General features: G+C 39.0%; 1 protein-coding gene and 1 non-coding gene across 4 annotated transcripts; one reads left to right on the forward strand and one right to left on the reverse strand.

Annotated features, from left to right (window-relative positions):
* The first annotated feature begins 17 nt into the window (after nucleotides 1-17).
* FCF1 (FCF1 rRNA-processing protein) lies at nucleotides 18-10,153 on the forward strand. Of its 3 annotated transcripts, XM_065941066.1 has the most exons (8): nucleotides 18-80; nucleotides 986-1,053; nucleotides 2,175-2,246; nucleotides 2,821-2,969; nucleotides 5,916-5,988; nucleotides 7,650-7,737; nucleotides 9,119-9,213; nucleotides 9,926-10,153. In XM_065941066.1, the coding sequence occupies exons 1-8, from the start codon at nucleotides 78-80 to the stop codon at nucleotides 9,972-9,974; spliced, it is 597 nt and encodes a 198-aa protein (XP_065797138.1). In that variant the 5' UTR covers nucleotides 18-77; the 3' UTR covers nucleotides 9,975-10,153. The 3 variants fall into 3 exon arrangements, with proteins under 3 accessions (XP_065797138.1, XP_065797139.1, XP_065797136.1); XM_065941064.1 differs by lacking the exons at nucleotides 18-80; nucleotides 986-1,053 and adding an exon at nucleotides 137-684; XM_065941067.1 differs by lacking the exons at nucleotides 18-80; nucleotides 986-1,053; nucleotides 7,650-7,737; nucleotides 9,119-9,213; nucleotides 9,926-10,153 and adding exons at nucleotides 109-684; nucleotides 6,826-7,640.
* A 10,136-nt stretch (nucleotides 10,154-20,289) lies between these two features.
* On the reverse strand, nucleotides 20,290-20,424 carry LOC136172828 (U4 spliceosomal RNA). The gene has a single exon (XR_010664149.1). It is a non-coding gene; the product is annotated as a U4 spliceosomal RNA (small nuclear RNA).
* Between the last annotated feature and the right edge of the window lie 4,695 nt (nucleotides 20,425-25,119).

Consider the following 25,119-nt stretch of genomic DNA (forward strand, 5'->3'; position numbering starts at 1 on the left):
GCCGGAAGCGGCGTACGGATGACGCAAACGAGCCGCGCCGCCGGTGATTCCGGAAGTAACAAGAGCGTGGCGTGAACATGGTGAGACCCCAGGGAGTCCGAGAACGGGCATTGTCAGACCACCTCTGGGAGTAGGTTGAGGGAGTGGACCTTGGCCAAACTTCTACGAAAGTCTCCTTGCTTATTTTCATTCCGATCTCACTTTTTAAACTGCGGGAGTAGTGCTTGTTATGTTTTAGCGAGTTGGGAGGATGGGTTGAGGCAGTTCAGTTCAGTCGCTCAGTCGTGTCTGACTCTTTGTGACCCCATGGACTGCAGCACGCAAGGCCTCCCTGTCCATCACCAACTCCCGGAGTTTACCCAAACTTACGTCCATCGAGTCGGTGATGCCATCCAGCCATCTCATCCTCTGTCATCCCCTTCTCCTCCTGCCTTCCATCTTTCCCAGCATCAGGGTCTTTTCAAATGAGTTAGTCCTTCGCATCAGGTGGCCAGTGTATTGGAGTTTCAGCTTCAGCATCAGCCCTTCCAATGAATATTAAGGACTCATTTCCTCTAGGATGGACTGCTTGGGTCTCGTCGCCGTCCAAGGGACTCTCGAGAGTCTTCTCCAACACCACAATTCAAAAGCATCAATTCTTTGGCACTCAGCTTTCTTTATAGAGTCCAACTCTCACATTCATAGGTGACTACTGGAAAAACCATAGCTTTGACTAGACGAGCCTTTGTTGGCGAAGTAATGTCTCTGCTTTTTAATATGCTGTCTAGGTTGATTATAACTTTTCTTCCAAGGAGCAAGCGTCTTTTAATTTCATGACTGCAGTCACCATTTGCAGTGAGTTTGGAGCCCAAGAAAATAAAGTCTGGTTGAGGCAGATAGGAGGAAGTGGGTATTTGAGGGAAGAAGGGTGTGGACAAAAGAAAAGGAACTCAGGAATATGCGGTGTATTTCCAACTCTTTTTAACTCTAAAATTTTTGTTTCAAGGGGAAGCAAAAGAAAACACGGAAGTATGCGACCATGAAGCGAATGCTTAGTCTCAGAGATCAAAGGCTGTGAGTGTCTGGAATCACCTGGGTTCCTAGACTGCCCAGAGTTATAGATATGTCTCGGACTATTATAGAGTAATAAAGTACAACGGTCGCTTAACTGCTGAGTAGGTACACTGGTGAATGGGTTGGGAATTCAGCATCTCTTAAGTGTTCAATTTGTATCACCTGTTTCTATGCACTGTATATGCCATGTCACTTTTAAGTCTCCTGACTGTTCTGTGACGTAGATAGGATTTTCTTTAGGTTTTTGTCATTACACTGCTACATTCTACGGGGGGAGGGGGGGGGAAGGTTTGTTATAATTTTTGAAAGACAGTGAGGTCAGAGATTATCATTGTCTTGTGTACCAGCACCTGATAACTCAAGTATTTTTGAAACAAAAAATGGGAAAACATCTAGGTGTCTCCATTTGATAAATCTTACAAGATTTACGACTGTGGAAGAAGAGAGCAGAATGATATTATCTAGTATAAGGAGGAACCAAACAACTTACCAACTTGGTTAAGAATGGATGGAGTTATTAAATAAAGACTGGGCTTCATTGTGTTTAAGAGTCTCAGTACAAAGGAGTAATCATTAGAGCCTTCATTGTTGTTAAATTGTATTCTTGACCTTTAGTACGTATTATGTAATTTTAAGGAAATTTGAACCACTAATAATATTTTGTTTCTAGTTAAAGTTAAGTTCTGTATATATATTGTCACATTTTAGCATTTTACCAGAGACATGGGGGAACCCTTTTCCTCCTGCTGTTGAAGCATCTGAGTCTTCAGCGGATAAATGTCAGCCTGTTTACCCACTGCTTGGAAGTAGATTTTTATCCTTGATATGAGAGCTTCTGACAAAGAAAGAAATAATATAACCAACATATATTTATCCACTAACAATTTATATGGATTATTAGTTAATGATTTTAAAACTTAATTAGGTTTTACTGATTAACTATGTTAATTCCAGGCTACTTCCTACACAGTTATTTGTGCACAAGAAGCCTATGCTGATAATATGATGATCTCACAAAATAGGATTTCCTTTGTAGACAAAAAAGAAGAAACTTTTAATAATAATCACTGCTGTGAACTTTTTTCTCCGCTACATTGAATTTTCTTTTCTTTTTTTTCTAGTAAAGAAAAGGATAGATTAAAACCAAAAAAGAAAGAAAAGAAAGATCCCAGTGCACTCAAGGAAAGAGAAGTGTGAGTAATCAAGAAATTTCAAGTTTTCCTTTAAAACTCGAAGAAAGATTCTAAAACTATAGACCTCCGAGCAATTCAGGCATCCCCTGAACTGACTTGCTCAGTCATTTAAGTCTGGCACACAAATGAAGTGACATTGATGAGTATAAACCAGTTCTAACAGTTCAAAGGTTTTTGGACTTCATGGAGCAGTAAAAGTTTCCCTAAAATCCTGGGGATTAAATCTAATATCATTTTTTTTCTCTTTGCCAAGAATCTTTCAAAATGAAATTGAAAGATTGTTAATTAATATACCTGCATTTCATAAAAGAGACAGCATATCACCAAAAAGTAGTAAGAGATAGTTTCAGGATAAGGGTTATTCCTTTTACGTAAGTACATTTAACTTTATGAAATGTCATCACATTTTTCTTATTTTGCCCTAGATTGGTGATGGATATATCATCACAGGATTTACTTCCAATGAACAGGGGGGAAAGGAGCAAACTATTCCAAGCAGAGACTTCTTTTTTGTTTATTTATACCAGAATATCAGTGTAGACATTACTTGGTGTTTTTTTCCTTTTTCTTCCAGCCCCCAACACCCTTCCTGCTTATTCTTCCAATATAACACACAGCTGGGCCCACCTTACCACATCCTGGTTGATACCAACTTTATCAACTTTTCTATTAAAGCCAAACTGGACTTAGTGCAGTCAATGATGGACTGTCTGTATGCCAAGTGTGAGTATTAGACATTTCCATTTCTGTGACATTTGTAAATAATAATCATACTTACCCAAATACATGAAAAAAGGGAAATGGGGTTCTAGTTAACTGAATTGCTGGCCATTTAATTTGCTCACCATAGCAGGGACCCTTTTCAATGAATTGAAATATAATGCAAATTTGACTGGGAATAATTAAGCTTTCACAATTGAGAAAACACTTTGTATACTTTGACCATCGTTACAGACATCAACTTAGAAAACAGGTGGGGAATTTTCTGGTTTAGGATTTTGGATTTTAAAATTCTGGATAAATAAAAATTTATTTCTCACTATATATATTATTTACATTAAGTAGGAAACATTCTCCTATCCACTTCAGAGTGGAAGCTGAATAAGACATTTTGCCAGCCATTTACAAACACAGAACTAGAAATGATTATGGTCACCTATTCCTAAGTTTATTCAGTCTGGTGTTTATTTGTACCACAAAGGATCTGAGGTAGTTTATTTACACCTAGATATGTAGTTTACCATTAATAGATTTCCCTTGTGTGTTTGGGTGTCTCCTCCTTCAAATGGTCTTCTTTTCCTACCATGAGGAGGAAAAAGATAGTTTAAGACAAGTACAGGGAAATAACTTCCTAATAGTGAGATCTGTTTTATTTTGTGGTGGGTTTATATTCACATGTTTTCAAGTCATCTAGTTAAAGATACAAATGAAAATTAAACTTACACTTTGTCATAAAGAATAAACTATTGGAATCAAAGGAAAAACTTCATACCTCCTATAATATATATAAAAGACACTACATAGTGAACATTTACAGAGTGATAGTAATGTTAATGCTGTTTATTGATTTATTAAAATTAGCAGGATGGGATAAGGGATGTGTGATGGGTAATTCTTTAAATGCCTAAAATTAATATAAAAATTAACTGCATAAGTTTATTATATCAATTATGAATGTAACCACCAAGTGAGAAAAACAGCCAATGAAATTAAAATAGTCATCTCTAAGGATCAGAATTTGTTCAGTCACTCAGTCATGTCTGACTCTTTGCAACCCTACACACTGCCACACACCAGGCTTTCCTGTCCTTCACTATTTCCCAGAGTTTGCTCAAACTCATGTCCATTGGGTCAATGGACTCATGTCCATTGAGTCACTGGTACCATCCAACCATCTCATCCTCTGTCTCCCCCTTCTCCTACCCTCAGCCTTTCCCAGCATCAGGTTCTTATCCAATGAGTTGGCTCTTCCACCATGTGACCAAAGTATTGGAGCTTCAGTTTCAGCATCAGTTATTCCAATGATATTCAGGGTTGATTCCTTTAGGATTGACTGGTTTGATCTCCTTGCTGTCCAGGCGACTCTCAAGAATCTTCTCCAGCACCACAATTTGAAAGCATCAATTCTTCAGTGCTCAGCCTTCTTTATAGTTCAACTCTCAGAATTGGTGGGGTGGAAAAAGATCAAGGGATCATTATTTTTTCATATAGGCCTTTTTGTATTTTTTTAAAGCTATGTACATGTAATACTTAAAAAAAAAAATTTCTTAAGTCTCTTAGGAATAATAAAGGGTAGTCTGAAGTTGGAGCATGACCATGCCTAAAAGTGGACTAGGGTGGCCTGATTAAGGGAAGAAACAAATTTTGGTAGACGACTTCTATTCTAAGGGTGTTTGTTGTAGTTGTCTTAGCTGCTTCTCCAGGAATGCTGTGACCTATTTATGAACAAAACGGATGGAGGGTTCAAGCGTGGCCCCTTGGCGTTCCATTGCTTCTCTGGCTCTCTAGTTCTACTACTAGCTCTTCCCCTGAATGGTTCAGGGGAAGTCCGTGGTGGTCTAGTGCTTAGCACTCGGCACTTTCACTGCCAAGGATGCAGATTCAGTCCCTGGTTGAGGAACTAAAATCCTATAAGCCACATGGCATGGCCAAAAAAAAGGATGATTGTTTGGGATAGCGTTGGTTTTATAGTTAGGTCTTTCTCCCGTTGTGGATACCATAGAGTGCAGCTATAATGCATACAGCTAAATGCTCTCACAGTGCCTTTTCTGAGAGAAAAAACTTACTAAGGAAAATGCCACTTTTCTGTGTAACATAGTATCTCAGAGCAAAGGCTGAAGAAACGTTCAAGTGCATTACAACTTCAGTTAGCTAGGAGATTCCTTAACTGATTTAAGCTCTGCTTATTTCATTTTTCTTCACTTGCCTTTACTCTTAAAAGAAGGCCTTTATCTTCCTTTTGGCTTGAAGATGCCCCTTTGACCTTTTCATAGCTCCTGGTCCCTTCCATTTCTGTTTGACACTCCAAGAGAGGAGGATGGTTAGATACCTATGGGCTTTCTTTTTTACTGAGAGTCTTTGTAGTGATCTTCCTGACCCATTTCCCTGCTCCAGATGCAAGCTCTTGCTTCAGTGCTGCATGGCTTTGAAATTGACCCTTTTAAGGCATGCATTGCCCTCTAATTCCATGCCTACCTGCTCCTCCTATCTTCTTTCCTCCATTTTACAACTGTCTTTTCTTCTAGGCATTGTGTTTTAGTTTAAGACGTCTTAACTTTGTTCTCAAGAGTGTTCGTGTATTTGTGAAAAAATTAATAATCTATCATAAAGAAAATGAAGATTCCCTATTATGCCTTTCCTCAGAAAGGGGCAGTTTTTAAAAATTCATATACAGTTTCTGTGGGGTATTTTTGTTCATAATAAATAACCTCATTCTGTGAGGTTATTTTTGTTCACGAATAAGAATAGATCATGCATTATTTACTTTTTTATCTTCATGCTATTTACCAACTTCAAGATTCAATCCACATACCATGTAAGTCACTCATTTAAAGTATATAATTCAGGGAATTTCCTGGTGGTCCAGTGGTAAAACTCTCAACAGGATATAATTCAGAGAGCAAAATAATTTCCTTCGCAAGTTTGTTGCTAATTTTTTTTTCCTGGCAGGTATCCCTTGTATAACTGACTGCGTAATGGCTGAAATTGAGAAATTGGGGCAGAAGTATAGAGTGGCTTTAAGGTAGGAAGGAGCTGATCTAGATTTGTTTTAAATTGGTGCACTGAAGATTCTTTTGACCCTCCTTCTTCTGTTTGCTCTCCAAAGATTTCTTGTCTGGTTAGTTTAAACAAAAATCATACAAAACTAGTTAACTATTTATGACTTAGAAAGCAAACATTTGAAGGTTAGAGTTTTCAAGCCGAAGCTTTTTGAACTAAAGTTCCTTAGTCATACAGGTCTCCTGGGCCTCCTTTAACGTTCCTCTAGGTTTTCACTTAGAAAGTGTCTTTCTGTTAGTTTGTTACCTGGTTATCTTCTTCAGAATCTCACACTTAAACAATTTTCAGTTTACTTACAAGAAGTTCTGTGTTTACTCTAGAAAGTGCCTTTCAGTTTAGTGGTTCCCACAGTGTGGGAACCCCCTCCACCCCCGGAGTCCCAGAGACCTTTGCAGGGAGTTTGCAAAACTATTTTCATAATACTACCAAGGTGTTGCCTTTATCACTGTTCTGACATTTGCACTGAATGCAAAAGAATGGCTGTACCTTAGTACAAATCAAGACATTGGGCCCAAGTAATGCTAGTAGTTTTTTTTATTCTTCACCGGCAGTTTTTTTTAATACCAGAGTCACTTAAGAATATCCTTAACAGAGCTGTAAAATTCATTAACAGTGTTAAATCTCAACCCTGGACTACACATCCGTATTCCTTGTGGTGTAATGAGAAGCACACACAGCATTTCTGCTGGTGGGTGCTCCCTTAATGTTTCTCCAGCAGTCATTTCATAATATGTGTAAATCAAGTCATCGTGCTGTGGGCCTTAAACTCACACAGTGCTGTATGTCACTTCCATCTCAGTAAAACTGGAAGGAGAAGGCAAACAGAGCAAAGGATGAACATTGTCTCAACAAGAAGCATTTGTGTGCTGGAGCTGTGAGCTGAACGAGCTGCTTTTTCATGAAATACCATTTTCCTGTGAAGAACAACTGACAGACACTGATGTTGAGTTTGGGAAAATCATAAGCTAATCACATTCCCAATGCTAAGGACCTTTCTATTGAGACCAGTGAAATCAGTGATGAATGTGATTTTTTAATGATATATACGTGTCTGTCATCTGCTTTGTTTGTTATATGTCCTCCCACATTATTACATACAGCTCTACCTCTTTTTTAAAATAGGATAGAAATACCAAAATGTATTTAACTTTTACCTTGCTGATGGATATTCAGATTATCTCCAGTTTCCCACTGCTGTAAACCATATTGTAGTGACCGTCCTTGGACCTGTATTCTTGTGTATTTGTGTGAGACAGCGTCCTAAAAGCAAAATGGTTAGGTTTAATTTGATTTAGTTTTGAATCCTGGCGTTTCCCAGCTGTATAGCTTCGAACAAATTAATCAAGCTCTCTGAATCTACTTATTTATCTGTAAAACAGAAATACAATAATTCAGATTTCTGTAACAAGTATGTGATGTAAGGCTCGGCAGCTCTCAGTCTGTAAGCTTTAATTCCCTTCTCTATAAATTGTCTTCCCAGTTATATAGAAGATAAGCTTCAGGGGGAGAGGGGTGTCTTGAAATCTCCACAGAGATCACATTACTCTTATTTCACTGGTTGAAAGTTGTAAAGTTACTTAGTTGCTTGAGTGTTTTTATTAATCCACTTTTATAACCATGTAGGATCGCCAAGGATCCAAGATTTGAACGATTACCATGCACACACAAAGGGACCTATGCAGACGACTGCTTAGTACAAAGGGTAACTCAGGTATCACCATTTTGTGATATTTATTGTGTGCTATTAAAAAAAGATAAGCTATTATTTCCTAAATGTTCATGTATCTAGGAATATAAATGATTAAAAAAATCATATAGAATCCCTTCATGGGGAGTGTCGGTGTCCTCATTCACTTGAGAGAGTGGATTGGAAGTGTATACTGTAACCATAATGGAGAAAGATCATGGGTTTGAGGAGGAGACATGGTTTCAGATCTTGGCATCTGCATTTATCGGGGGTGTAATTTGGAGCATTTATTGATTTTTTAATCCCACAAATCTCCTCTATAATATGATTTAAGTGGGTGAGTGTAGACAAACTAATATATCAGGTTCCATCTCCCTGTGAATCTAAAATAAGGTTCCACGGACTTGCCTGATGGTCCAGACTATGCACTTCCAGTGCAGGAGGCACAGGTTTGATCCCTGATTGAGAAACTAAGATCCCACATGCCACGCAGTGCAGCCAAAAAATAAATAATTGAGTAAAGTTCCATTTACTCCCCATGTAGGAATTTTGAGTCTGAGTCTGCCAGGGTGCTATTTCACACATACCCTAGAATAAGTAGAATAAGTAGGTTTTTGATTCATCTGTTCTGCCTTGTCAAACACTGCCAGAACTTCTGTTGCTGATTGCCCTTAAAAAGCCTGTCTATGCTGAAAATAATCATCTTTATGTAGTGACCACACTGCCATCCCTTGAGCCACTTCATCCCTTGGGTGGGGCCGGCATTTCCCTTAATTCCCCATAGCATGGCTGGCCCCAGTCTACAACTCTTTATAAAACTCAGCAAGAGATTTCAGTAGGAGAAAAGTAAAGTATCAGTATAATACAAATTAGTTCCAGACAGGTTGCTAAATGTAAGTGCTTTCAGAGCTGTTTGACCCTGACTTGTCCTGGAGATCTTCCTATTCTGGCTTCAGAGCCCAGGAGGTAGCCTCCCTCCACCACGAGGAGGCCTCCAGAGTAGGACCAGCCCCGGAGATCCTTCTAAAGGCAAAAGCTGTGGCTTCAGATCTAAGACTGTAACTCTGCCTTTGCATAGTCTTTCTGAGGGTGTTTTCCGAAAACCGAATTGTCTGCCCTAGACATGAAAATCCCTTCCACTTATGAGACAAAAAACAATTTGCAGCTTTTAACTAGTTTTTCTATCTTCTCCCCATCAAGATTCGTAGAGCTACAGTCAGCCCAGGTAACTTGTTATGTTTTATGTGATAAATATGAGCTCCTCAATCTAGAACTACTCACCAATTTCTTTTAGCCTTTCTTTTCTTATTTACTGTAAAAATGAGTAATTCTTCAGACTAACCAGTGATTGTATCCAGTATCATTTAGTGAGCTCTGTGTGAACACCGAATCCTGTCTTTTCCAGCACAAGTGTTACATTGTGGCCACAGTTGATCGGGACCTTAAACGAAGAATCCGGAAGATCCCTGGAGTTCCCATCATGTACATTTCTAACCATAGGTGAGATGTTTCTCTTAGAGAAGTGATTAACTATACATAGTTGATGTCAAGATATAGAAGGATTTGGGAAAAAACAATTGATGTATCAAATGTTTACATGGTTCTATTTGAATAAATGAGACAAAGTATTAATGACAAGAACACAGGCAAAAGATAAAGCTAGGATTTAGGAATGAGGCAGACATTCACAGTGTTACAGTAATATCACTAGAAGGAATAGGGAAAGGTGTGGCCTTAAATATTGATACAAAGCAGTAACTTAAGCTTATCTTTTTGGCTAGAAATACCTTTTTTTTTTTTTGAAAACCTAGTGCAGGTGATTAGCACCTTATCTGGGAAACTGGAAGTTCATTTAAAATAAAAAAAGCTGCTTTTTATCCTTCTTTGATGTTCCTGTGTCAGTCCTCAGACTATTATTGGCCAACTTTTTATCCTGGGACAAACACAACAAAATTGGAAGAATATGGGTGAGAGGCTTGGGCACACCTGGACTCCGTACCTGGCTCTCCAACTTGTTAACTTTCTCACTTTGAAGAATAAAGATAATGTAGTCAGCATTTTGCTGTAAATCATTCATTATGATAGGCCTTTAAAATGTTCCCACTGACAAAAAGGATTCACAGCAGGAGGTGACAGTGATATAATCAATAAAGGATGGGCTTTTAAGGTGGGATCTGGTTTCTAACCAATGTTAATTTTTTGTCCTGATCAGGTACAACATTGAGCGGATGCCAGATGATTACGGAGCCCCTCGGTTCTAATGAAAAGAGAAAATTTCTCCATCTTTCTTTGACCCATTTTCTCTTTTGCCAGTTCGCTAAACATGCTATGGCGTGAATTACTATTGCACTCACCCACTTGCTCTAAGTGAGCTGAGTATAGTTAAAAATACTCATTTTTCAGTGTTGTCTTTAAAATTAAATTTTGTGTCATTTTAAAATTTCCTGCATCTTTTTATAAATCAGAAAATTGCTCATATAATATGATGGTCATTTTATATTGATTTACTCAAATGTTTATTAAGTTTATGGTAGGCATTTAATAAGATGTGGTCTTATCCTCTAGAATATTCATATTATGGTAGAAAAGAGACATGTAGTGAAATACAGTGAAATAGTGATGCTAGGATAAAATTATGATGGAGTAGACATACAGGTGGAAAGAATGATTTCTTTTTCCTTGGTTGGGATGGGGAGAGAAGAAGGACTAAAGGCAGTTATGTTTGAGTTAATCTTGAAAGAGAGCTAGAACATAGAAGGGAGGAGTCTATGTTCACATCTGAGACTCCAGAGGTAGGAGGTGGGAGGGAGGGGGCTTTATATGACAGGATGAAGGGTTTGGACTTAATCCTGAGGTCAACAGGGAGTCATTCAGTTTTTAATTAGGATGGATAACATGATCAGATTAGATGTTTTACATGATCACAAGACAGTATAAGAACAAATAGATCATTGAAACAGACTAGAAAGTCCATAAATAGACCTATGTATTTATGGTAACTTAGGATGTTACAAAGCTGGTATTAAAATAAAAAATGTAAAAATCTATGGGAAAAGAAAATTGCATTAGAAGACCAAATATTGTGGAGTCATCCCACTAGGGTTACGATCCTGATTTTAGCAGTTAATATTTGTGTGAATTGGGCAAATTACATAAGCATTTGATGCTTTCGTTGCTTCCCTTTAAAATGTTTTATTTAGGGGCTTGCTTGGCAGTCCAGTAGTTAAGACATCATACTTTCACTGCAGGGGACCTGGGTTCAATCTCTGGTTGGGAACTAAGATCTCGTATGCCAGGGGTAGCCAAAAAATAGAAAAAAATAAAAATGTTTTATTTAATCCTCAAAACAACCCCAATAAGATAGGACTGAATTGAACAGTACCTGATAGAAGTAAGTGTTGTTCAGTAAATGATAGTGATTATTGTATCCACTCTCCATTTGAAAAAAAGTTGACTATCCATTTGAAAAAAAAAATTATATTTCTACTTCATATCCTTCAAGAGGATCAAAGTCTAAATATTTTTTAAGCCATGGAAGTATTCAGTTCAGTTCAGTCACTCAATCGTGTCCTGCTCTTTGCAACCCCAGGACTGCAGCACTCCAAGCTTCCATGTCCATCACCAACTCCCAGAGCTTGCTCAAACTCATGTCCATAAGTCGGTGATGCCATCCAACATGGAAGTATTAGGAAAAGAAAAAGGAAAATGTATGTAAGCCCTGAATAGAATTCTAAAAGAGGGCTTCCTGGTGGCGCTAGTGGTAAAGAACCTGCCTGCCAATGCAAAGACATAAGAGACGCAGGTTCAATCCCTGGGTTTGGAAGATCTCCTGGAGGAGGGCATGGTAATCCACTCCATTATTCTTGCCTGGATAATCCTATGGACAGAGGAGCCTGGCAGGCTATGGTCCATAGGGTTGCAGAGTCGGACATGACTGAAGTCATGTCATTGAAGTGACTTAGCAGCAAAATTCTTGAAGATGAAGAGTGTAAAAGCCATAAAAGAAAAGATTGATAAGTGTGGATACATTAAAATTAGATTTTTATGCAAAAAAGAAATTCCCCCAAAATTAAGACAAATGATCAGAAAATTTTCCAATGTATATAATAAGGGTATAAGGACATGGGTATTCATGTAGTGCTGACAAGAATGCAAATAAGTAAAACCATTTTTGGACAGCAGTAGTTTAGTATCCATTGGGCTTCCCTGATAGGTCAGTTGGTAAAGAATCCACCTGCAATGCAGGAGACTCTGGTTTGATTTCTGGGTTGGGAAGATCTGCTGGAGAAGGGATCGGCTACCCACTCCAGTGTTCTTGGGCTTCCCTTGTGGCTCAGCTGGTGAAGAATCCACCTGCAATGCAAGAGACCTGGATTCAATCCCTGGGTTGGGAAGATCCCTTGGAGAAGAGAAAGGTTACCCACTCCAGTATTCTGGCCTAGAGAATTACGTGGACTGTATAGTCATGGAGTCACAAAGAGTCGAACATGACTGAACGACTTTCACTTCACTAGGATCCATTAAAATAAAGATTGCAGATGCCATGCGAGCCCAATTCTATTGTTATTTATAGGTATCATAGGTGATTTCATTTACAATGTATGATCAGTTTGTGTAAATGCATGATAAATGTGTAAACTTCACATATGTGTACAAGGAAGTATATAGAAAGAGGCTTACTATACCACTATAACAGAAAAATTGAAAAGAATGTAAATATCAATCTGAAAGTTTTAACTTACATCTATACCATGGAATGTCATGAGCACTTAAAAACAATGAGGTAGAATTAAAAGTAAGAGGACTTGAATAAGACAGTTTTCTGGAGAAGACATACAGATGGCCAAAAAGCACATGAAAAGATATTTAAGTCACTTATCGTTAGGGAAATGCAAATCAAAATCACAGTTATCACTTCATACCTATTAAGATGGCTGCAGGTAAGCATAACTAAATAACAAGAGTTGACAAGGATATGGAGAAACTGGAACTATTGTGTACTGTTGATGGAAATGTAAAATGGTACAGTAGCTATGAAAAATAATATACTTCCTCAAAAAGGAAGTTTTATAAAGAGCCACCATATAATACAGCAATTCCACTTTGGGGTATATATACAAAAGAATTGAAAGCAGGATCTGAAAGATATTTGTATACCCATGTTCATTGGCATCACTATTCACAGTAGTCTAGAGGACAGAGCAATGCAAGCGTCCATCAACAGATGAATGAATAACCAAAATGTGGTATATACACACAATGGAAAGTATGCAGCTTTCAAAAGGAAGGAAGTTCTGACTTCCCTAGTGGTCCTCTACACCTTGCAATGTAGGGGATAAAGGTTTCATCCCTGGTCAGGGCGCTAAAATCCCATGTGCCACAACTAACATTTGAAACAGCCAAATAAATAGATTTTTTAAAAATACAAAAGCAAAATAAATAAAAACAAACAAACAAAAAAGCAGAATACAACACCGGAGATCTGTATATTTCACTATATATAAATTTTAAAAGGAAAAGGAATGCAGAATCAGAGAAGAAGAAATAACAGTAAATAGAAGACAAAGTAAGTTGGCAGGAAGAAGTCCAAACATTACGCATGATGAATGTGACTAGTTAAGTTCCCTTATTAAAGACAAATGCTCAGATTGGATGTTTTTTAAATCTTGTGGCTATATGGTATTTACAAGATGTGCCTAAATCAGAATGACACAAAACTGTTGGAAATAATTAGAAAATACACTGCATATACAACCCAATAACTCCACTCCTAGGACTATACGGAGGACCTTTGTCTGCAGAGTGATGTCTTTGCTTTTTAATACGCTGTATAGGTTTGTCATAGCTTTCCTTCCAAGGAGCAAGTATCCTTTCTTTAATTTCATGGCTGTAGTCACTGTCAGAAGGAATTGTATTTGTAAATTAAAGTTGTATTTGTAAATTATACTTCAGTAAATTAAAAGATGGGAAAAGGTATGCAAAAACAATATGCTGCTTAAATATGCAATATGGAAAATATTAAGGTTTTCTTTGTAGCCTAACATAAGGTCAATTTCATGAAAATTCCATATACAGCTGAAAATGAGATATATTCTGTATTACCTGGTGTCATCAAGGTAAAAGGTTTGGTATTTACCCATAAGATCTACCTGATTGTTTTAGTCTTCTGTATCCATACATTTGTTTTTAACTCTTTGATCTGTCTCACACTGAGAAGAAAGTTTTTTTTTTTGAAAGTTTTCTAATATTAATATATTTTGTCTATTTCTTCTTGCACTTCTTAGAGTTTCCACTTGTTGAAAGTTGCTACTGTGTTTTGTGCATGGATACTCATAACTAGTATACATTTTGTGAATTGTAGCCTTTAGCATTATAGTGTAAACTTTTAGTCTCATTTAATGCTCTTTAGCCAGAATTCTATTTGTTCTAATATTATTAATAAGAACAGGATCTTTGCTATCTTTTTCTTTTTTGTAATGCATTTGCCTTACATACTTTAATTTTTAAAATTTTTTTAACAAATTTTTTATTTAGTATGCCTTATATACTTTTGCCTGTCCTTCTATGTTTAGCTTTTCCGAAAAAGCTGAAGGTGACCTTGCATGGTTCATCTTGTAGTCAGAATTGCTAGAGACTAGTCACTTCTGTGTGTTTTGTTTTGTTTCCTTTTCTGAATAGGAGTGTTCACTGTGGTTGTCCTGTTAGTATTTCACCAACTGTATCTATTTGGTGTATGTGCTTAGTTGCTCAGTCGCATTTGACTCTTTGCAACCCCATGGACTATAACCCGCCAGAGGACTATAATCCTCTGTCCATGGGGATTCTCTAGGCAAGAATCCTGGAGTGGGTTGCCATGCCTTCCTCCAGGGGAACTTCCCAATCTAGAGATCGAACCCAGGTCTCCTGCACTGCTGGTGGATTCTTTATTGCCTTGAGCCATCAGGGAAGCCCATATTTGGTGTATGGGGGCAGATAGTTTGCCCTCTGGGTGCAGAAGTCTCGTGATCAAAACAAGCCACAGCTCCCGATTCTGGTACTGCCACACGCACCCCGTGCTGTAGAGACCGCTGTGCCACATGCATCTCGATGTCCTGGGCTTTGAATATGATGTCCTGATTGGATAGGACTGTGAGGGTGTGGGGGGTGGGGGTTGTATGGTGGATACCTGACCTGTGGAAGAGAAAGTGAGATCAGCATTTGGGAACTAGAAGGGCAGAGTGTAGCGGTTGTTTGTGCTGCTCACCGAATATTTCTGACTTTCTGCTATTCATGAACCCAGGGTAGGAAGGCTTTTCTCCACCACCTTTGAAGTGAAGTGTGGCAAAGTGAGTGAGGATGACATATGTCATTTAGGTAGAAGTTTTGAAAGTCATTATGTGGGGCTTTCTCAGTGGCTCAGTGCTGGAGAATCCACCCTGCCAGTGCAGGAGACACAGGTTCGATCCCTGATCCAGGAAGATCCCACATGCCTCACAGCAGCTAAGCCCCTGTGCCACAACTATTGAACCTGTGATCTGCAGCCCAGAACCACAGCTGCCGAGCCCTCGAGCCACAGCTCCTGAAGCCCACACACCCTAGAGCCCAAGTTCAGCCACGGGAGAAGCCACCACAATGAGAGGCCCACACAAAACTAGAGGGTAGACCCCGCTTGCTGCAAAGAGAGGAAAGCCTGTGCAGCAACGAAGATCCAGTACAGTAAAAACAGAAATCATTGAAGCCTCATGTGTGATCAGAGGATCATACTGGAAAGTAATATTAAAAAAAAAAAAAAAAAAAAGATCACTATGTGTTGAGCTAGCTCCCTTTGGCCTGCCTCAACAATCACAAAAACATAGAGCTGCAACCTTGCTTTGCCTGGGTCCCACAGAACATCTCAACCAAATGATGGAAACACTAGGGTAATGATAAATAAGCATTTGTTCTTTTAGCCACTGAGATTTGGGTTTGTTTGCTTTTTACTCCAGCATAACTTAGCCTATGCCAACTGATAAAGCACATGTTGAACAGTTGGAAAAGACAAAGAAATAAAAGGCATTCAAACTGGAAAAGAAGAAGTAAAATTATCTCACTTTACACGACATGGTCTTATTGGTAGAAAACCCAAAAGAGACCATTTGTAAAATGTGTTAACAACTAATTAATGATTTCAGTAAAGTTTCAGGATACAAAATCAACAAGGAAAACTCAGTTGCATTTCAGTACACTAACAAAGACCAATACAAAAAAAAGAAAAGAATCAAAGAAAGAATGAACTAAGGAAACAATCCAATTTGTTATAGCATCAAAAAGGATAAAATACCTAGGAGTAAACCTAACTTAAGGAGGTGAAAGGCTTGTACACTGAAAATTACAAAATATTGCTAAAAGAAATCAGAGAAAACACAAAGGAATGGGAAGACTCAATAGCAATAAAATGTCCATACCACCCAGAGCAATTCAATGCAATCTTAAAAAAAAAGTCCAATGATATTTGTTGGCAGAAACAGAAAGGAAAAAAAATGCTAAAACTGATATGGAATCTCAAGGGATCCCAAACCGCCAAAACAATCTTGGAAAAGGAGAACAAACTTGGAGGCCTCATGCTTACTGATTTCAAAACATACTACAAAGCCAAGAAGTAATCAAGACAGTGTTGTGCTGACATAAAGACAGATATATAGACCAATGGAACAATAAAGAGCCCAGAAATAAACCCACACACATGCAGCCATCCCTCCATATTAGTAGGGGATTAGTTCCAGGACTCCCTCAGACACCAAAATCTGTGGATGCTCAAGTCCGTTATATAAACGGGTGATCTGTGTATAACCTATGCACATCCTCCTGTATACTTCAAATCATCTCTAGATTACTTATAATACCTAATGCAACATAAATGCTATGTAAATAGTTGTCAGTTCAGTTCAGTCACTCAGTCGTGTCTGACTCTTTGCGACTCCATGGACTGCAGCACATGAGGTTTCCCTGTCCATCACTGTTGTCAGGGCTTGCAAGTTTAAATTTTACTTTTTGAAATTTTCTGGAACTTTTTTCTCCCAAATATTTTTATCCCCAATTGTTTGAATCTATAGGTACAATACCTTCAGATGTGGAGGGCTGACCATATTGCCAGGTGATTCTCTACAAGGGTACCAAGACCACACATGGGAAGAGGACAGTCTCTTCAACAGATGGTGTTCAGAAAACTTAATAACCACATGGAAAAGAACAGAGTTAGGCTCTTGCCTTACACTCAACACAAAAAGTAACTCAAAGTGGATTAAAGATCTACACTATAAAACTAGAAGAAGACATAGGGAGAAAACTTCAGAAAACTGGATTTAACAATGATTAATTGGATGTGACACCAAAAGCACAGATGGCAAAAGCAAAACTAGACAAATGGGGCTACATTAAACTTAAAAGTGTTTGTCTATCAAAGGAAACAATGAAGAGAGTGAAAAGCAATCTATGGAAATGGAGAAAATATGTGGAAATCACATATCTGATTAGGGATTAATATCCAGAATTTATAAGGAAATTCCATTACTCAACAATAATAAAAAACCAACCTGATTTTAAAAATGGATAAAAGACTTGAACAGACAATTCTCTGAAGACACACAAATAGCCAACAAGCACATGAAAAAGATGCTTGACGTCATTAATCATGAGAGAAATGCAAATCAAAACCACAATGAGGTATTATAGCTCTCCCATTAGGATAGTCACTGTCAAAAGAACAGAAAATGAGCCAATGTTGGTGAGGATATGGCCAACATCTTATTAACTGAGACACTTTGCACTAGAAATGTAAAATAGTACAGCTGCTATGGGAAATAGTAGTTTTCCCCCAAAAACTAAATTATAGAATTACCATATGATTTGGCAATCTTCCTTCTGTGTGTATGTACGATAGAATTTAAAGCAAAATCTGACAGATACGTGCACACCTATGTTCACTGCAGTGTTATTCACAACAACCAAAAGGTGGAAGAAACTGAAATATCCACTTAAAAATGATAAAGATGGCTAATGTAACATGATACATCTTTTATTTATTTTTTTATTGTTTATTGTTTTTATTAGTATTTATTCTTCTAAGCATTTTCAAGAATTAACTATAATCCTTACAACAAGCTCTGGGGTAACCACTTATTCCCATTTCATGGAGGGAAGAGGCCTTGAGAAGCTGTGTGATGTGCCTGGGTCCATAAACATCAGTGCATCCAGGACCCCACCTCAGGCAAGTCAGCTCCATCACTGATACAGCTCAGTTCCCCGCTCAGCTTGCAGCCACTGTGCCATTGATGGACCATGACTTGTCGGCCTTTCCGATTTTTTTCTTCTTTGTAATTTCAACACTTAATGAACACTTCTGTGTTCATCTTTATGAACCTCCATCTTTAAGTCCTTTTGCTTTTCTGTCTGAAACTTATCTCCTACAAGTGGGATTGCTGGGTCAAAGAATAGTGTATGTCAGGTTTCAATTAAATTTATTTTCTGAGCACCTAGTAGTCGATAGCATATTTTCCCTTTCGCCATCACATTGAACCTTAACAGCAACCTCATGCATGGGTATCATGGTTGTCCTCATAACCGGTAAACGTTAGGAGATGTGTCCTGAGTCCCACGGCTAATTAGTACATGAAATTCCTGGATCCATATCTTGTATGAATCCCACTGTACACTAACTTTTAGTGCTGTAATTGCAATGGCTTTGTGTGTGCGTGTGGTTTCTTCTCGGGAGTCAGAATTTAAGCTTAAATCACCAGGCCCGTCACATCATGGGGTCTCTGTTTGGTCTCAGATAAGAGAAGGATTTTTGCTCCTAGGAAAAAAACCAGTATTTCTTTGGAATTCAGTGTAACTAGAATATGCTGATCCTGAAAAATGATTCCTATAGGATTTCTTCTTCTAGTTTTTGCTGTTTAGTCACTAAGTTGTTCCTGACCCCGTGGACTACAGCCCGCCAGGGTCCTCTGTCCATGGGACTTCTGAGGCAAAAATGATGGAGTGGGTTGCCATTTCCTTCTCCAGCATGATACATCTTTTACTACAAAAAACAAAGCAAAACCAAAAAAAAAAAAAAAAAAAAACCAAACCACCTAGTTACAAGATCAAAGTAATGCTCGGTGAGAAACGAAAGTTTAATGATCAAATGAAGTCACATGCCCATTAAGAATTGTTTCTTTGTTTGCTACGGTCCTGTGGGACTCATGGACACAAGCTCTGCTGGCTTTTAGAGCTAGGTGTTTTAGGGACTCATCCCAGGGGATTGCTTAAAAGTTGGGTACTAGATGTGGGTCCAAACCCTTCACTCCTCAGGCAGAAGCTGGAAGTTGGGGGTTCCCTCCCAATTGTATGGAACTGGGCTGAGAGTGAGATTTACGGTGAGAGTGTATCCCAGCCTTTCCTACTCATTTTGAGGTATTGTCTACTCATTGTGCAGAAGTCACTGGGCTAGTTTCTGGATTTTTCTCAGAGGGAATTGCTCTGTGTGTGGTTGTACATTCTGTGTGTCCAAGGGAGGAAGGAAGTTCAGGAGCCTTCTGTCACTATCTTTGTCCCTCTTCATAATAAGGAAATTTTTTAATTAAAGAAAAATGCAAGGAAATACTCAAAAATTAATGGGGATTTGCCAAAAGAAACAGGAACCAGCCTGAAAAGGCTCAAGCTGGCCAAATTCAAGACAATTTAAGGATCAAAATTAATAACAATAGTGGATTATCATGACTTTTTAATTTTATTGATATATATTTGATCTATAACATTGTTTAAATGTAAGGTGTACAATGCATTTTTTAATAAAGAATCCACATATCCATAAGACATTAGAATAAATAAAGAAAATGGAAGAAAGAGAGGAATTTTTTCATATAGGAATTTTACAACTAATAAATATAGAAGGGATGATAGAAATATAAAATCATTTACAATCACCACTGTTATAACTGATTCAGGCAAAAATCATCAGTGGACGCCAGAAACACTGGTGAAAAACTACAGGGAACAAGGTATTTTCAGATCTTCAAAGTATTACCCCATAGATTATTATAGGTAACTTTACAATAGAGAAATATGACAAACACTGCCTTACCCAAATGAGCAAAATTGATATCATTTTGATGGGACAAATTGACATAATGTATATCATGATGTGAGATACAGAAGGATACATTAATTATGCATATTTCCACACCCCAAGTTAAAAAAAGAAATCTAACTGTGAGGAAACTGAAACCCAAAATTGAGGTACATTCCACCAAACAGTTGGCTTGGAGTCTTAAAAAATGTCAGTGTCGTGAAAAAAAAAAGGGGGTCTAGAGAACTGTTTTATATTAAAGGGACTAAGTAGGCATGAAAACTAAATGCAGTGTGATTCTTGATTACACTCTGAATTTAATAAGAAGAAATTGTAAAGGATATTATTGGGACAATTAAGGAAATGTAAATAATGGGCTGATTGTTAGATAATGTAATTGTATTTATGTTAAATTTCTTTAGCATGAATATTATGTTGGGGCTTCCCAGGTGGCACTTGTGGTAAAGAATCTGCCTGCCAGTGCTGGAGATACAAGAGATGTGGGTTTGATCCCTGGGTCAGGAAGATACCCTGGAGAAGGGAATGGCAGCTCTCTCCAATATTCTTTTTTTTTTTTTTTTTTCAATTAGCAATAATTGCGCCTTGGATAAACCTCATTGTCTACGATACTGCCACTGTGCAAAGCTCCCTCCAGTATTCTTGCCTGTAGAATTTCGTGAGTGCTTAGTCACTAAGTCGTAACTCTTTGCAACCCCATGAACTGCAGCCCACCAAGCTCCTCTGTCCATGGAATTCTCCAGGCAAGAATACTGGCTTGGGTAGCCTATCCCTTCTCCACATGATCCTCCCAATCCAAGGATTGAACACAGCTCCCTGCATTGCAGGTGGATTCTTTCCTGTCTGAGCCACAGGGAAGCCCTGTGGTCATTGCATGTAAGGATAGCCTCGTTCCTAGGAAATATGCTGAACATTTAGCTGTGAAGGGTCACAATATCTTCCAGTAACAGTTTAATGGTTTGGGGAAAAGCAGATAGATAGATGAAAGAGGGAAGGAGAAACAGAATGCAGTGAAACATCAACAAATGTTATACCTAGATGAAGAGTATGGGGTGCTTTTTCTCTTTTTTTGACTGTACCCTGCAACTAGCAGGTTCTTAGTTCCCTGGCCAGGGATCGAACTCGTGACCTTGCAGTGGAAGTGTGGAGTCCTAAACACTGGATCACCAGGGAGTTACTGTATTTACTTACTCTGACAACTTCTCCACAGGTCTGGCATTTTTGAAAATAAAAAATTTGGTGAAAAAAATAAGTGAAAAATATAGTAGAGAGAAAAAGATAATTGACAGAGTAGGCTCAAGAGATGGGATCTACAGCATGAAGGCCAGGATTAACTTGGGACAGGAGAGCCACTCCGAAACTGGAGGCTAGGAGGCAGGAAAAATTAGTGGGTGGGTGTGTGAGAAGAAGTAGGAGTTTGTGCCTACTGATATCAACTTTCTCCACTTAGTGATGTTGAAAACATCACATGTTGATCATGTTGATTTCGACTCTGTGATGTTGAAAACAAGGCCATTTATTGAGGGGCAAAGCTTGGGGTAGTGGTGAAGGATTGAAATAGCCATGCGGTGAATGAGAGATGCCAGTGACACATAAATGGCAAAGTAATGTTGAATGCCCAGGCAGAACTGCAGAACCTGAATTAGTAGTGGCACCAATTGTGTGTTATGTAGTTTCCACAGACGTATTTAACAAAATCCTTCTGGATCGGTGGAGTGAACTACACTTGAGAGTTTACAGGGCAAGTGTGACAGTAGGAAAAAAGAGTTGAGGATGCATGCAAGGGAGGTTGAATGGATATAACACAGGTTCCAGAATTGACACAGGGTGCTTCCCTGGGGGCTCAGTGATAAAGAGTCTGCCTGCCAGTGAGGGAGACACGGGTTCGATCCCTGGTCAGGAAGGATCCCACAGGCGGCTAAGCATCTAAGCCGGTGCACCACAGCTGTTCAGCCTGTGCTCGAGAGCCCACGTGCTGCAACTACTGAAGCCTACCCAACCTAGAGCCTGTGCTCAGCAACGAGAAGAGTCACTGCAATGAGAGGCCTGAGTGTCGCCACCAGAGAAGTAGCTCTCGCTCGCTGCAACTAGGGAAGACCTGTGCACAGCAGTGAAGACCCAGCACAGTCAAAGATAAATACATTTTTAAATTATTTTTAAAAAAGAATTAATAGGAAAGTGAAACTGTGAGAAGCGTGTTGATTGGGAAAAGGGGAATCAGCCAAGGGACAGAAAGCTCAAGACAGTTGGTGAACAAATATATTAAAAATTAGGAATGAGAGGGCTATAAAAACAAAGGATTGAGATAGGTAATGAAAATATAAGATAGTAGAAGTGTAACTATTCCAGCGAAGATAAGGGTTAATCCTGTATTACGGGTACCAATTGTGATAAACATTTTGAGACTGACATGGTAAAAGAACTTTGAGCCTAAATTGTTCAGTGGGTTATCCATCTGTGTATTGAACAGACAGCTAGCATGAATAGTGCACCTACAGAGCAGTCACCTTCAATATTAATTGCCAAATTGGTACTTCATGATGGTGGAGCTCTACACCAAGGTTACAGGTGTGGAGCCCTGTACCAAGGTCACATGATAAAAATTTCTGGAACAGACCAAGCCCCATAGCAACTGTTGCCATGATCCTCTGGATCTAAACCAGCCCATTTCCTGATCCCATATTATGTAAAATACCCACCCTGTTATCCACCTTATAGCATCCTAACTTATCACCTAATGCCACATTCCAGTAGGAATTTTCTCTGTCTTGAGGCTATAAAAGTTGGCTGCTAGCCTGCAAGAGGGTTTGGCTCTCCTACTCTAAAAAACTTTATTCTCCTCTCACTCTGCCTCGTGTCTGGAAATTCTCTTCCAACCCACACATGGACCATGACAATAATCAGCAAACTCAACTACTGTTAATTGAGTCGAGGGTAGGGCATCTTACCCACAAACATCTAACATATAGATTGGCAGGGGGTTCATGAGACGGGAATTTAGATCTCAAGACACGGAGAGTTGAACAGCTATAGCAAGATTAGAAATCGTACATAAACACAAGCAGGGATACACTTACCACAGGAGTAGCAAGATAGCAAAGTCCTGGGATAAGAAGTGATCAAGAACTTACCAATGTCGAGGGAGTGACAGCTAGGTCTAAGTATCTCTTCTGGATTATGACCTTAAAAGGCAAGCTCCTTAAAAGGTATGCTTCACTAACCCATTCTAGAAAGCTGAGTGCTGAAGATCTGATGCTTTTGAACTGTGGTGTTGGAGAAGACTCTTGAGAGTCCCTTGGACTGCAAAGAGATTCAACCAGTCCATACTAAAGGAGATCAATCCTGGGTGTTCATTGGTAGGACTGATATTGAAGCTGAAACTCCAATACTTTAACCACCTGATGCGAAGAGTTGACTCAATTGAAAAGACCCTGATGCTGGGAAAGATTGAGGGCAGGAGGAGAAGGGGACGACAGAGGATGAGATGGTTGGATGGCATCACCAACTCAATGGACATGGGTTTGGGTGGACTCTGGGAGTTGGTGATGGACAGGGAGGCCTGGCGTGCTGCGGTTCATGGGGTCACAAAGAGTTGGACAGGACTGAGCGACTGAACTGAACCTAACTGATTCTACCTCCCCATAGACTAGAGGCAGATTTGCTGGCAGGAGCCAGAGCAGCCACTTTGAACCCAGAGGTGGAAGCTTTAAGCTGAAGATGACAACTATGGACTGCTTACCTCTGAATTGTTCTATGAGTGAAAATGAACTTTTGTTTAACCTACTGTACTTCAGTTCCTCATCGCTACAGAAGTCTAGACTACTTAATTAATATATTACTATTATACACATTTAAAAATCATTCCTAGTTTACCCTTGCTCAGAAAGCCTCAGTTCATTCTCTCTGAAAATCTTTTTGGTGGTGTTCTTTCTGAATTTGATTGATAATGCTAATATTCTTTTCACGCCTGTACTTTGAGTCCATTTGCCTGCAAATGGAGGCCCTTCCCCCAGGGGAGTGGGTATTTCTTGCTTTTGTTTGCTCATATCCACTCCTCCTAACTGTACCTAGATTTTTTTTCTTGGGGTGTTAACACTTTCCCAAATTGTGTGCAGTTGTATTAGGATTTGTATCAGAATGCCCAATCTTTTCACCATAGAGGCTGAAGAAAGAACTGGAGGCTCCTTCTTCCAAATCCTTCCTTTCACCACCCCATAGATCTGAGAAGGCATAGAGTAGCTGAAGGGGGGGAAAAAAGAGTTTAACCTTATTTTGTACAGTATTCAGAGCTTTAACAGTTGCATAGCTCCTGGCTTGGCTTTTTGCTCCTAGACCTAGTTGTAATGGCCTTCTTGTCTATTCTGTGCCTTCTACAATATCTTTCCAACACGTTTCTTTTAAAGTTTTAGCTGCTGTTATGTGGACAACATCCAAAGAACTGTAACAGATATAAGTTACAGGCTCTCCTAAACTGTGCAGATCTATTGGACATGAAGGACTGACCACATGCAATTGAGATTACTTCTGAACACTTATGGGGCTTGCCAGGTGGCACTAGTGGTAAAGAACCTGCCTGCCAAGGTAGAAGACATAAGAGACAGGGAGGGGTTCGATCCCTGGGTCAGGAAGATCCCCTGGAGGAGGGCCTGGAAGCCCACTCCAGTATTCTTGTCTGGAGAATCCCACGGACAGAGGGTCCTGGCAGGCAAAGAGTCAGACATGACTGAAGCACGCACACATGGACACCTATGGTTTTTTTTTTTAGAATAAAGTGGAAGCATAACATCACGGTTATAAGAAGGGGAAGAAGTACTCGTATTGTCAAGGTTATGTATGACCAGGTTACCCTGAGTATACACACAATCCTTCCCAAATCTTAAGGGTGCATAGATCCAATAGCAGATAATTTGCCTCTAGATCCTATTGTTTAGAATGGTACAAGCTGCATTTGGATTTCTATTCCACAAAATAATATGCAAGCCACTAGCCAATCAGAATCCGGCTTCAAACCACTAACCAATCAAATGTTATCTCCTCATCCCAGCCTCACCCAAGACTCCCTAGTAACAGCAAGAATGAAATATAAGGAGAGAAATGCAGCTGGATTATAAACCTAATCCAGGGAAGATTCATGCCTTGATTTTGACAGCCTTGACAATTGACAGCTGACTTCCTCTAGAGTCTCCCACACACAACCTTCCATGTGATTTGTGCTTTAATTCATCCCTTACTTCATTTTGAATAAGATTGTGTTTTTATGGCTCTTTAGTTTTTGCATTCTAGATTAGAAAAATTAGTCTCTTAAAAATGGGCTTGGGGTTGGA

Source organism: Muntiacus reevesi, chromosome 7 (genome assembly GCF_963930625.1).
Source record: "Muntiacus reevesi chromosome 7, mMunRee1.1, whole genome shotgun sequence".
In the NCBI taxonomy this organism is placed as follows: domain Eukaryota; kingdom Metazoa; phylum Chordata; class Mammalia; order Artiodactyla; family Cervidae; genus Muntiacus; species Muntiacus reevesi.

Excerpts from the sequence above, each read along its gene's own strand:
- FCF1 (XM_065941064.1), top strand. The coding sequence starts at position 560 with ATGGACTGCTTGGGTCTCGTCGCCGTCCAAGGGACTCTCGAGAGTCTT. Across the intron at positions 685-2,174 it reads TCCAACTCTCACATTCATAG|TAAAGAAAAGGATAGATTAA; the intron begins GTGACTACTGGA and ends TTTTTTTTCTAG. Across the intron at positions 9,214-9,925 it reads ATGTACATTTCTAACCATAG|GTACAACATTGAGCGGATGC; the intron begins GTGAGATGTTTC and ends TGTCCTGATCAG.